The following is a 13,201-nucleotide window of genomic DNA, read 5'->3' as shown; positions in this document are numbered from 1 at the left end:
TAAAAATAGTTCTTCTAATATTTCTTACCCAGCCAGAAACAGAAATCTCATGACATCCTGTTTGCATGAGACTTTTAGTCCAGTTTTTAGACGAGAGGTTTGGGAAAGCATCTGAACTTCTGGAGTGCTGCTCCACCATTCCCCCCTGCAAAAAAAGGGGCTAATTCAGTGAGTTGGGTGGCAATTCAAAAAAAAAAGTGGAAAGGCATTATGAGGATGGCCGTTGCTGTAACTGATGGAGCTGTTCTTTCCATTAAGGTCACATAGCCCCATGAGCTACAACAGAAGCATCAGAAGAAGGTCAGCGATGATGCAACACATTGAGTACAGACCGATTTGTTGATGGGCTTAATAAAACAGTAGGAAAATTCTGCTTTCATTTAAACACGTGCAACAAAAACAACATTAACGTACATGTTAACTAATCTGACCAAGTATCTAGACCAGAATTTTTTATTTATGGGGGCAATATTGTTCTCTAGGGTGGGGAAAGCGAAGGGCCAGTGACAGAATGCAGGCATTATATCCTACTGCAGATAACTTTTTCAAACCTGTAGATTAATAATAAACCTTCAATTGTAGCCTTAGAGACATATGTGCGGTAGTTAACCCTACTGACTCAAATCCTGTCCCCTCCCCCTTCAGATAAGGAAGGCCCAAAACACAGTGGAACTACCACAATTTTGTTGTGACCATGACAGCAGCACCCCAGGCACCAATGTACAGGAGGAGACAGGAAACATAGGAAGGGCAAGGTAAGGGCATGTCATTCTGTGACTACGTATTCCTCTGCAGTGAGAGTGAAGTGGCTGTGGACAGTGTGTGCCCTTGAAGATAGTGAGAGTTGCAGACCTTGCACCTCTCCACAACCTTTATATTCACATGCATCAGCACCAATTTCTCCTCTTCTATTTTACAGAATCTATTTGGGTTGGATACATAGAAAAACCTCTATTTTTACTTCTGTTAATTTTATATTGCATTTTACTTACGGATGCACCAGCAATGTATTCCTTTAACAATTTCGTCCTCTCTATCTGTTAGTCATTGTAAAGGGTTTCTCCTTATATATATGGTGAGGCTTTTTTGTGTGGAGAATATCATATTTTAACAAATATTTCAATGGTTTACCATTCCCCCCACACACACTTTTCACATTTTAATAGATTATGTATACACACTCACCATAATATAAAGTGTCACTGTGGTATGAGTTTTGTTCTTCCCTTTTATGTTTTTTAGTTATGGGGCAAGGCAAGCACAAAGTGTCATTGACTACAGCCTAACAATTCTAGCAAATGACTTCTGAACAAGATATATTTGTGGCAAACAGCTGCCTGTCTGTAATCAGTTTTAAAGTTTGACCATATTGTCTGGGCCCCTTTAAACAAGAGAGCTCAGTTATACAGCCTCATGTTTCAAGAGAGCAAAACATGAATCAAAAAGGACACTTTCACATGGATCAATTTCAGTGAAGAGCTTGCCGCAGTGCAAGCACAGACAACAACTGCTAGCCAGGGCCAGCCCTAGACCAAATGGCACCCCAGGTGCGGAGCATCTTCAACACCCCCTCTCATTTGTTAAACTTTTGAATAATTTACATTACCCCAAGCTCGGTGCCCTCCAAGCCCTGCACCCCATGCGGTCACCTGCCCCTAAATCCGGTCCTAAGTTATCAATTATCAGAGCCGGCTCCAGGCACCAGGCAAGCAAGCACATGCTTGGGGCGGCCCCTGGTAAGGGGCGGCCAATCTTGGGGTGGCGGGGGGCAGCGCGGCGCGGCATTCTACGGGGGGGGGCACTCCGGCGGCACGGCGCTCAGCGGGGGGCGTTCCGGCGGCGCTCAGCGGGGTGCTCAGGGAGGGGCTCCGGCGGGGCAGCGCTCGGTGGGGGGGAGGGGCTTGGCAGGGCAGCCCTTTTTTTTGCTGCTTGAGGTAGCAAAAAAGTTAGAGCCGGCCCTGTCAATTATACAGTTTTTTACCTGACAACAGGGTTATTTTCAACAAGGGAACACTTCTGTTCTGGTTTCTCTTTTCCCATCAGTTTCATGGAAAGATTTCCTCTACTTAGTCATCATTTCCCTCAACCCCAATATTCTGAGCCTCTCATGATGGTGCTAAGTAGTATGGTCTTTTAATCCATCCAAAAATGTTGTTTGTTTATAACAAGACAAGTTAGAGTTTATCTTTAGACACAGAATTAAAACGTCAATATTTTTAAACTAATTCCAAAAGTGTGAAACTCAGGATTTTACAATATAGTACATGCAATTATAGGAAGTGATACAAGGAGGTGAGGTGCAGCTTGTGATTTTAGACACAGTCCTGAACAAGGAGCGGTACCATCAACAGCACTATTCCAGGAGTAGTCCCAGGAGCTTCTGAGTCACTGTTGCCCCCTTGCTTCCTCTTACATCAGGGGTTCTCAAACTGGGGGTCGGGACCCCTCAGGGGGTCATGAGGTTACTACATGGGGGGGCCGTGAGCTGTCAGCCTCCACCCCAAACCCCGCTTTGCCTCCAGCATTTATAATGGTGTTAAATATATAAAAAAGTGTTTTTAATTTATGTGTGGGGGGGTGTCACACACAGAGGCTTGCTATGTGAAAGGGGTCACCAGTACAAAAGTTTGAGAACCACTGTCTTATATTAAGAGTAAATTACAAACCTCTCTAGCTCAGCTAAGCAAATGTCATCTGCAAAGTCTGAAAATTGTTCAGAGTTGTTATTTTGATGGCAGAAATGAGAGACTTAGGACTGTCAATGGGTGCCATTAAAAACTCAGCATTTACAGCAAGCAGTAGTTAAATTTATGACCATATTTATGGTACTTCCCATTCTAAATACAAAGAGTACTAGGATGTAAATGGCTACCAGCACATTTGGGATATAAAACACTTTTTCAGGAATTTAAGTTCTTTTGCTCAAGCGTTGTGATTCTGATCTCACTTCAGTTTTTATAATACTTCAGTATAATACCAATGACTTCAATGGAAATACTCCTGGTTTATATGATTTGAGCTCAGAATTATACTCCTGGGGGAATTCTGCACCACTGAGCAAGCACAGAGTTAATGTCTCCCACAGATTTTACTCTTTCCTCATAGAATAATTGATTCACGCACCCCTCCTGGGCAGTTGTCCCAAGCAGGAACTTTTGGTTCAGGCATTGGGAGCAGCTGAGGGAGACGTAAATCATAGCCTGGTGGTGGGGGAGGAGATCGGGCATGCATGCGAGACTCTGTCCCTCTCACTTGCTATTGTGCTACACCCAGAGCTGCTGGGCTCCAGCTGCTAGTCCTGGCTGGGCTAGTGGGGGACGAGACTTCCTCTTCCACTGTATGGATCAGGGGAGTCTGGGTGGGGAGAGGGGTAGTGTCTGGATGCATGGGGGTTGGGTAGACGGGGGGGCAGCTCCCCATATGGTGACCCCTCCCCCAGCTGCAGGAAGCTCCACCCCCACTTCCTGTCCCCATAGCTCCCCAGCTTGCAGGGGGAGGAGTCACTGTACAGGGAGCTGCCCCCCCGTCCACCCAACCCCCGTGCATCCTGTCCCCATCCCACACCCTGATTTCCCCGCTGAGCTCCATCCCCTGCATCCAGACCCCCCCACACACCTAGACACCCCCCCCACCAAGCTGCCCGCACTCAACTGCCTCACACAGAACCCTCACCCCACACCTGGATCCCCCACACTAAGCCCCTCCACACTTGGATCCTGCTGGGCTGAACCTGTCTGCCCACACATGGATTGGGGACTAGGGATGGGCGTGCATGTGAGACTGTCCCCCTTGCTGGCTAGTGCGGTGTGTCCAGCGCAGAGGGGCAGGGCCCAGGGCTGTTTCTGGGGGAGGCCTGGCCCTTGCACTGTGTCAGGGTTGGATGCAGATTCATCACTGAGCCTGTTGCCCAGGAGTGCGGGCTCAGAGTGACCCCCATTTTTGTGCAGCCAGTGGCCTGCACTCCTCACTGCCATGCTGAAACCTCCATTCCCATTGCCCTTCGAATCTATTGTCTGTGACAATTTCAGTTCTAATCCAGTGTCACAACTAACTACAAAATTGAACATATAGTTTAATTTGAAACTATCTGTTTAATCTTGTATTTAGCTGTGACACCAGAGTACATTTCCCAGCCCTGAAGAAGAACTCTGTATAGCTCGAAAGCTTGTCTACATCACCAACAGAATTGGTCCACTAAAAGATACTACATCATCCACCTCATCTTTCTGATGTTTTATATGTCAGAGAAAGGCCACTGACAAAAAGAGTCTATAGTTGCTTATGGAACAAAAACCCTCTCAATCTCAAAAATACTTGAAAAAATAAGTCTCAAAAAGAGGAATTTAGCCACAGTCACTCCTATTGGATCCCCGATTCTTACTGTCTTTGAAGAGCCTTCTGATCTACCAAATACTATCAAACTGAATTAAAAGATCATGCTGCTACTCCTGCTTTTCGGTCTCTGCGGAACTGATGGCTAGAGTAGAAATTTCAAAAGAATGCACTCAAATTACACATCAGATTTTGCCTGCTGAGTCTTTTTGAACTCACCATTTTTCACATCCAATTTTTTCGGATCATGTGAAAAATTGTGCATGTAATTTTAAAAGTTGGATTGATGCTCCTTTGAAAACATATCCTTATATAAACAACTGTTGATGTATGATAGTGTTAATGCTTGTTGCCTAAGGGGAAAAAATGTTACTATTGAACAATATTGACGGCCCCTTGCCCTTTCTCTTCCATTGTTAAAATCCTAGAAACAACAGGAACTGTTTTAGAGATAACAAATAGTAAATAACCTTGCAGATTTTACCAGAAGGCAATGATGGCTATATCTGTGCCAATCTAATTCTAGCTGCAACAAAAATCTCACACCTCAGCAGCTGCAGAGAAGAAAGCAAAGGACTCCCTCCGTCAAATCATTCTAATGGAAAAGAGGAACAGTAAATTAAAGTACCAATACAGGGATCTGACTCTGAAAGTACTTTTGTTTGAGGTACTCTTTGGAAAAACACAGGTATGAAATGAACTATTGTATATTGCCAGAACGCACACAGGAAAAAGTCACAAGAAAAGTGATGCTCCTAATGCACCCTATACAAGTCACAAGAAAAAGATCATCTCAAACTCTTTCAAGCAGCACTATACGGCACATCACCCAAAAGTCAAGAGTAAATCACTTTTTCCTTCACTTATTATTATTTATTTATAGGATACTCAAAGTATGCTAAGCGCTTTACCGACATGTTTAATGACTATGCTCCAGCCTTGAAGAGATTATTTGATCACCAGAAAATAAAGGATGGATGGGAGAAGGGAGTAAAGGATAAAACATACATGCACAGCAATATCTGGCATGTTACTTCTTTTTCCATGATCTTTATATCTAATCAAGTCCCTTGAATTACTCACTCACCATTGTTGCCTTATGATAAAAATGCCCTCCTCTTCCACTTATCTCCCTCCCTTCCCTTCTCTTTTCCCTCTCCCAATTCTCGGTTGAGTATGAAAACATTAGAAAAACAGCTAGTTAGACAATATCTACATCAATTGTCCCAAGGTAGCTTGCAGATCTAGTAGGAGCAGACAAAGATCTCCCTTGTGTTCTCTACCCCAGTGACTAGAAGCAGCTTCGGCTTCTGATTCCCTGTTGGACTGAGGTGAGAAAGTGGGTCTGCAAATTTGGCCTCAGGAGTTGCTGGGCCAGGAATCTCCCAGCTTCAGATGTTTAAGAGAGGCTCTTGCCACTGCTCCCCCATGGAGGAAGGAACAAAACGCTGTCCCCATAGTGGTACAGTCAATGACTATATGTTTGTACAGTGCCTAGCACTGTGGAGTCTTGACCTAGTTGGTCTCTGCAATCTTCATCTTTCTCACTTTAGTCCCATCAAATAGAATCTGCTCTATGAGTTCCCTCCCTCCAAAGTGCTCTGCCAATGCCAGATCCTCCATCACACCACATGTTAATATGTTTTCATTTATGATATCCCACAACTACTTCTTGGGTCGGCCTCCTTCAGTCTTGGTCTGTTGGAGTCTCTTACCCACACAGTTGTCAGGACTGAGCTTTACATGACCAAGCCACCGAAGTCTGCACCACTCCCTCATTTTTTGTTTTGTGTGTGTGTTACTTTGAGCATGTCTCTAACATACACATTCCTCACATGGTCTCTCTTGCTTACCCCTCTCATTCATCTCAGCATTTACATTTCTGTGGAACAGATAACTTGCTCGTGTTTCTTTTTTGTGGCCGAATGCTCAGTGCCCTACATTAAAACTGGATGGAGCACCATTTTATAGACTTTCCTTTTAATTGTACTATTATTTTCCTGTTGGCCTCTGCAATATACATTTTAAATAAATAACAATAATCTCCCTTCCCTAGATTCAGGAGCAGCTCCTGCCACTGCTGAGCATAATGACTGCATTATACACAATTTGGAGGAAGGGGAGGCAGCACAGATCATGTATATTTGCATGAGGTGCTACCATTTTGTTAATAAATATAAAATCTGGGGAAAAGATGTACAGAACAATTTAGAGCAAAGGAAACAGCAATGAGTTTACACTGCAAAGTTTTTAATCTGCTTTCAAAAAATCTGGCAAGTCTCGCACGCCCAGAAAGGGTATCTCGCACCCCCAAGGGGTGTGTGCACCCCAGGTTAAGAATCACTGCTCTAATGACTAGAACACATGAAAGAGAATTGATGATCTGCTGGTAACATTGCTTGATGCATATGTCAAGTTCAGAAAATGTGAAGAAAAAAACCTAATGGTTTTAAAAATCAATTTAATCAAACCCAAGACAACAAACATTAATATGCCTTAATCATAATCATATGATTATTGTGTTGCATGATTGCAGGGTACAGTTAGTGTTATATAGCGCTCCTACAGTGCTTTAACAGGTTTTGATTTTTTTTAAAAAATGTTTAAACTTAAATTTGAATTTCCCAGGCTTGTAATGCTTGCTTTTAGAATATTTACAACACCCTTGCAATTATTTTTACCCTTAAATTTTGACGTGTACTCTCAAACTCAACCCCACTTTAACAGTGTTTTGTCTGAAGATGTATTTGACATCATTTTAATTTTAACGAATAGTAGTTTAATTTAAAATAATAAGGTCACAGGGCTACTATGTTCATAAAATATACACATACTTAAAAAAAATTTTACTACTCTCCGTCTCTATCACAACATATCATCCAACCATTAAGCATTTCCTAAACTTACCATAACAATTATTTCTCCCTTAACCATTTACTCTATTTCTTTTTTTAAAATTTATTTTAATTGTGATATAGTTATTTATTATTTAACCACATAAATCCCAGTCCTTCCTAAAACATCTCCTATCCATTGTGGTTCCTCATCACCATCTAACCCTCTCAACTATCTGAACAGATGAGGAAGATGATAATGCCAGACAAGACTATCTGATGGTCTTCTCAGTAAACAATTTCATCTTGTTAAAACTTTGGAGGGATTTGGAACAAACGCTAAGAGCCCCAAGTTCTAGACTCTCTGAATCGATTACTTAGTCTAGTTCCCCTGGAAGCTAGAAACATATGAAGGGAGAGTAAGACTATATTATAGTATAATCTGTACCATTTGTTGATTTTGTTGCTCTTTATGAATAACCCATGCCATCAACAAAACATTTTTTTAAAAGTTACTTTGGGGCTAAAAGTGGGCGAAAAACAAACAGTAATTCCAAATAAATTGATGCCTTTGGAAGTCTTGCTAAAGCTTTGTGAAATACACAATAAAATTTACAGCACTGCTTGTTTGTTTGTTTGTTTTTAATCAAGTGGATTCTCAGAAATTATAATAAAATATTCAAAAAGAGCTTAATTGAACTTCTAGAGGACCTTTTGTTATTTTTGTTCCCTGTGAAATTATAGTATATAGTCATATGCACGAGTCATTTCAGACATCCTCGACTAACAAGCAAATTCTAAAATTTATTTTACAGAGGTTGTCTAAAGAAAAAATGTTAAAAAGGTTTTTACCATAATTAAATGTTATATAGTCCTGCTCCTCTCCACCAAAAAATTCTGAATCAGGAGAACAAACAACAAAGACTTAAGGTCACACACTACAACAAAGGATGTAGGACTAAAAAGAGGATTCTCATAATTGTATAAGTATATTAACATGATAAATTAGTGTAGTGAGAGATGGTTATTCCATTTTTTACCGAGGTTACACACTCTTTGTAGCACAATAATCCCTAGAACACCATGGCTACTCATATTAGTTTTATTTTTATTGTCTGGGTATTGGCACACTTCAAAGAGGCCAGTCTGATTATATGTTTCGATAATACTCTATAGAAGTAAATGTGACAAAACATCAATGTTGACACCAAAAAAAAAAGAATAATCTATGCAGCAGAATACACAATTTTTAGATTGGGCAATATCTAATGTAACAATTTATTAACTTCATGTATGCATATATCGTACCTAATTTATGTACTCTAACAATTTTTATTAAACCTGTTTCATCTAATTTCTGAAGTTCATGTACGGAATGAACAAGAAGCTATTGAATTTCAAGTTTCCCTAGAACACATTTTGCCAGGTTTAATATAATACTTTTATTAAATACTAAAGCTGCATAACTTGAAAGAAAGGTGACAACTGGCTGCTGCTCAAGATCATTCAATACTAAGCAAGCAGGACGAAAATATTCAATCTTGTAAAGTTAGTTATAATTTTTTCCACATCCTTCATACAATATATTGTGCTCACTGAGGAGATTGAATAATTGATCCTATTGAGAAAGAAGAAACACACAAAGCCTAAGGCCCATATTCTTTCCTAAATGCATTAACTACCATTAAGCCTAATGTTAATAGAAGTTACAAAGATACAAAAGGGAAAATATATTCATAAATATGAAAATCAGCAACAGAAAAAAAATGTTTTTAAAAGGATACATTAATCAATGCTGAGTTAAAAATAGAAATCCATTACATCCATAAATGTGCTAATAATAGCCAAAAGTACATTATATATGGAATGCATATACATAACATACATGTGTATGTAATTCATATATACACACATATATTTACACACACATTTTATGCACCCTCATATGTATCTATTTACACACATGCACGTGCACTGTACATTTGTGTGCGTTTGTGCATGTGTGTAAAGTTGGATATTACTAGTACCTTGTATGTGTATTATACACATACATACAAATTATATACACTGTTATATGCGCGCACACGCACACACACACACGTATGTAGATATTACTAGTATCTTTGTGTGTATAGGTATTGATCTACCCATACATACTATTAATAGATGCACATAATGATGTACGGTATGATCCTGGAAGCACATACTCATGTGTGGTCAGCAGGACTATTTACATGAGTACTGGTTTGAAGTGTCAGACCCTGATGATATTACAATACATTTGCAACCTGATTAATGATCAGTCCATAAATTAAAAATAATACAAAAAGGAAGTAAGGAACACATAGCTGGACTGAAAATTTCAGCATATATTGTACCAGAATCTCTACAAAGACATTTAGATATTAAGGGTTTTAATCTCAAGTTTAAAACAATAGGGAAAGATGCATGCATTGTTATACTCTATTTATAGAAGCTTTGGATTTGGCAGAAGGCCTTCTATCATAATATGCTCAAAGTAATTTTGTAAGATGTAACTTTGATATTCTCAGTGCTTAAATATTTTATAGTTGCTTCCCACTGAAAAATGTTTGTGAGCACTAAGCTGGTTAAGGTAAATGGATTATTTTCCCTGTGCCCTGATTCAGATTAGGAAAAAAGAAATAGATATTTTTAATGGATTCTGTCACAAAATCACCACACCAAAATGTGGATTTTGATTATAGTGTTGTCTATTTTTGTAATTTCTTTCCATGAAAAAAACCAGCAACCAAACAATTTAAAAACCCCTTTTTGTTGATGTACTTTTGGAAGTAAAAATACAGAAAATGTTAATGAAAAAGGCAACACTCTTGCAGTTACAGAATTCTACTCTGGAATCTGATCTATATTTCATAAACATGCCTAACACACTTCAGCATTAATAAGAATTACACAGACATATTCAGGGCTATAGCAGACCTAACAAAAGAGAGCTCCTGATTAGGTAGTATGAAAGCCACCCCAAACTGATTTCACATTGCATGGCGTTATGGGAGATATTGCTACATGAACGTTACAGACCAGATCCTCAGCTGGTGTAAATCTAAGCAACTCCATTAACTTCAACTGAGCAATGTTTAATTTACACCATTTGAGAATCTGACCCTAGATGTATTTTTTTCCCTTTTTTCAGGCCCAAATGTAACATGTTTATTAACTCAAAATGAACATTAGCTGACTATATCTGTCTTACATTTGTCCACCCACAACATTCTCTCTCACTCCAAAACCTTAACTAATGTTAACTTGTGTAGATACAACTTTATGAGAATCTAATTTTGATTTGTTTCCCTGAAAAAAACTGGTATGTTTCATTCCATTGCTCCAAGACAAAAAGGAAAGGATGAATGTTCATTGAGTAATAGAGATTCTTTGCATTCATGAAGCGGGTGGGATGTGAGCATTTGCTAGAACCCTGTGAACCTCCTGTTAATATTTATAACACACTATACATTGTTAATATACCAGAAGATTAATTTTAAGTTCCACTACAAAGTTAAAACTATATCATGTCATATCAATTTAATACATTACTGACTTGTCCCCAGTTTTTTTATTATACACATATATGTCTGTGACCTACTTTATTAATTATTAATAATTATAATAAACAGACGATTTTTCATGTAATCCTATAACTAAAAATACTAGAGGCCTGCTGCTGTAACTCACAGTGGGGCTGATAAAAGATGAAAGTACTCAGCACCTCACAGGACTGGAGTTCTAACTGTCAGGGCAAAGTGATTTAGACTTTTAGTTCTCATTTCCAGAGCTTCACAATGACTATTACATTGACTGTTAAATCCACTCTAGCATGCATACCTCAGACAAGTGTACCAGAACTCTTAATTAAAGAGCTTCATTTTTGCCACAAAAGGAGCTAGATTGTAATGGCATCTTTTGTCCCGTGGTTAATGAAGGATGATATATTGTTTAAATAATTAGCAACACTGCTGGGATAGAATGCAAGTAATTAGCATAGCTTGACACCCTGAGCTACATACCAAAAACTAGTAGCTATGTTGATTTTAAAAACCCTCCACTGAAAGAATATGTCACTTAAGATATGGTGTGTTTTGTTTTTTTAAGGAAACTTATTAGAAATTTATGAATGAGTCCAGCAATTTTACAGAATAATACATGTTCATTTTTTCAAAAATCTTTGTATCACCAAAAATCTTTTTATTTAAATAACAGTATTTTCACAATCAGTTTTATCCATTTCTTTTAGTTGACGTTTTAGTTTATTAAATTTTAGCATTGCACTTATTAGCTTCTACACATCCATGTGGATGAAAGTCACCACATAAACTCAAGACCAAGATCCTTCCATTCTTAGTAGCAGTAGTGTAGCTAGACTAACCTAGTATCTATCTCAAAGGTCAATATTACCCTTAATGAAGGAGACAGCCAGAATTCAAGAGTGGATTTGGAACTCTTGCTTGTCTGATAGACAGCAGAGGCCAGATCTTCAGCTGATGTAAACCCACATCGCTCTGTTTATTTCAATGGAATGATGCCGATTTACATGCTGTAGATCTCGCTCTAGGATTTTAGCACATAAAATATTCTCAGCCTCTGGGAAAAAAGGGTAGGGAGAGAAGGGATAAGGCATGGTTTTCAAATAGCCTTGCTGATGGCCAGACACTGGAGCTTTGATCTGGAAAGAAATTACCTGGCCTACTACCCTTCTACCTAGAGTGTAGTGCAGCACATGGAGGGAAGGATTATATGAGGGGAATGGTAGCTCATGATGTAGTGAGTACCAAAAGGCCTTCATACAGGCTTGATGTTATCTGACAGAACTATCTGTGGGAAGAGATCAACCACCTGGCAGGATTGTTGGGGCCAAGGAAACACATATTTGGGTATCTTGTTATCTCGGACACAAAATGCCAAAATATTGTTATACAGAATATAAAATAGAGAGAATTTTAGCTAAAAAATAATTTTAGTAGGAATTTAAACAATCATTTGATTGTCAGTAAAGTGGCATGGCATCAGATGACAATCATCTACTCTACCCACTCCATTCCTGTTCACAACCAGAGCTAGCAGAAAACCTACGCACAGTACAAACTAGCCTGGCTTTAAATTTCATTTTCCAAGCTATTGGTGATATTAACTCAAAGCTATAAAGAAAGGAGACAACTGTTTTAAAAATGCTCTATTTAGGCTTACTACATCTAAATAAGTCAAAATGTGAGATATTTCCTAATTGCTTATATTGAGATATTAAAAAATATATATATTTACCCAATACTTAATTATGGCAGGTATTTCACTTTAAATAGTGCATTCCTACCAATATAAATCAATGGACAATAGTGATGTAACTGTTCTAATTAGTCTACCAAATAGTAACATTTCATTAAGCCGATTATTGGGTTTTTATATCCACATTATATAATACTAAATGTAAAATATTATCAATCATGACAAAAAATCTTATATTTATCAAAGAATAAAATTGTATAATATATGTAAAAATAACTATACTTCATTATTAAACAAGAAATCCTTTAAGATTTAAAAGGAAGCTGTCTGTTTCAGCCAGATTTTCTTCCCATTACTATTCACTGTTTTAATATAATACGACTTTTTGTGTGTGTGCACACACTCATATATAAACATAAAGTGTTTGTGCGCATATATATACACACACACACATACCATGCACACGCACACACAACAATAAAATAGTATGTATTTTGAGACAAGACCTCTAGTTAATTCAACCTATTCTGTTTGTTTCTTGCCATTGAAACCATTGGATGCAGAAGAAGAATGCTCTTTTTACCTTCATACTCATGATTTCTCAGTTGTAGTCTTCCTTTGAAATAACCGAAGCTGCATTTCCCTAAGGAATGGGGGTTGGGGTTCCTGAGGGTCTTTCTTTCTTATTCTGCTCTGCAGAAGCATGCAAATCTGGTAGCTAAAAGATCCTGGGCTCAAAGAGGTATAATACATCTCTACTTTCTGAGTTGGAGCTT

At 38.6% G+C, this 13,201-nt stretch overlaps 1 protein-coding gene across 8 annotated transcripts in view; it reads right to left on the bottom strand.

Moving 5' to 3' along the window:
- MID1 (midline 1) overlaps positions 1–13,201 on the bottom strand; it is a 329,164-nt gene that overhangs the window by 116,574 nt on the left and 199,389 nt on the right. For 6 of the 8 annotated variants that reach the window (XM_034757148.1, XM_034757128.1, XM_034757165.1 and 3 more), the window contains one exon: positions 29–145. The exons of the other annotated variants lie outside the window; for them this stretch is intronic. In XM_034757148.1, coding sequence (XP_034613039.1) covers positions 29–145 — 117 coding nt within the window. The remainder of the gene's footprint in view (positions 1–28; positions 146–13,201) is intronic. 8 annotated transcript variants of the gene reach the window in all.

This window comes from Trachemys scripta, chromosome 1 (assembly GCF_013100865.1).
Source record: "Trachemys scripta elegans isolate TJP31775 chromosome 1, CAS_Tse_1.0, whole genome shotgun sequence".
NCBI classification, from domain to species: domain Eukaryota; kingdom Metazoa; phylum Chordata; order Testudines; family Emydidae; genus Trachemys; species Trachemys scripta.
Note: the sequence above shows the minus strand (reverse complement) of the source record. Positions and strands in the feature narration are given on the sequence as shown.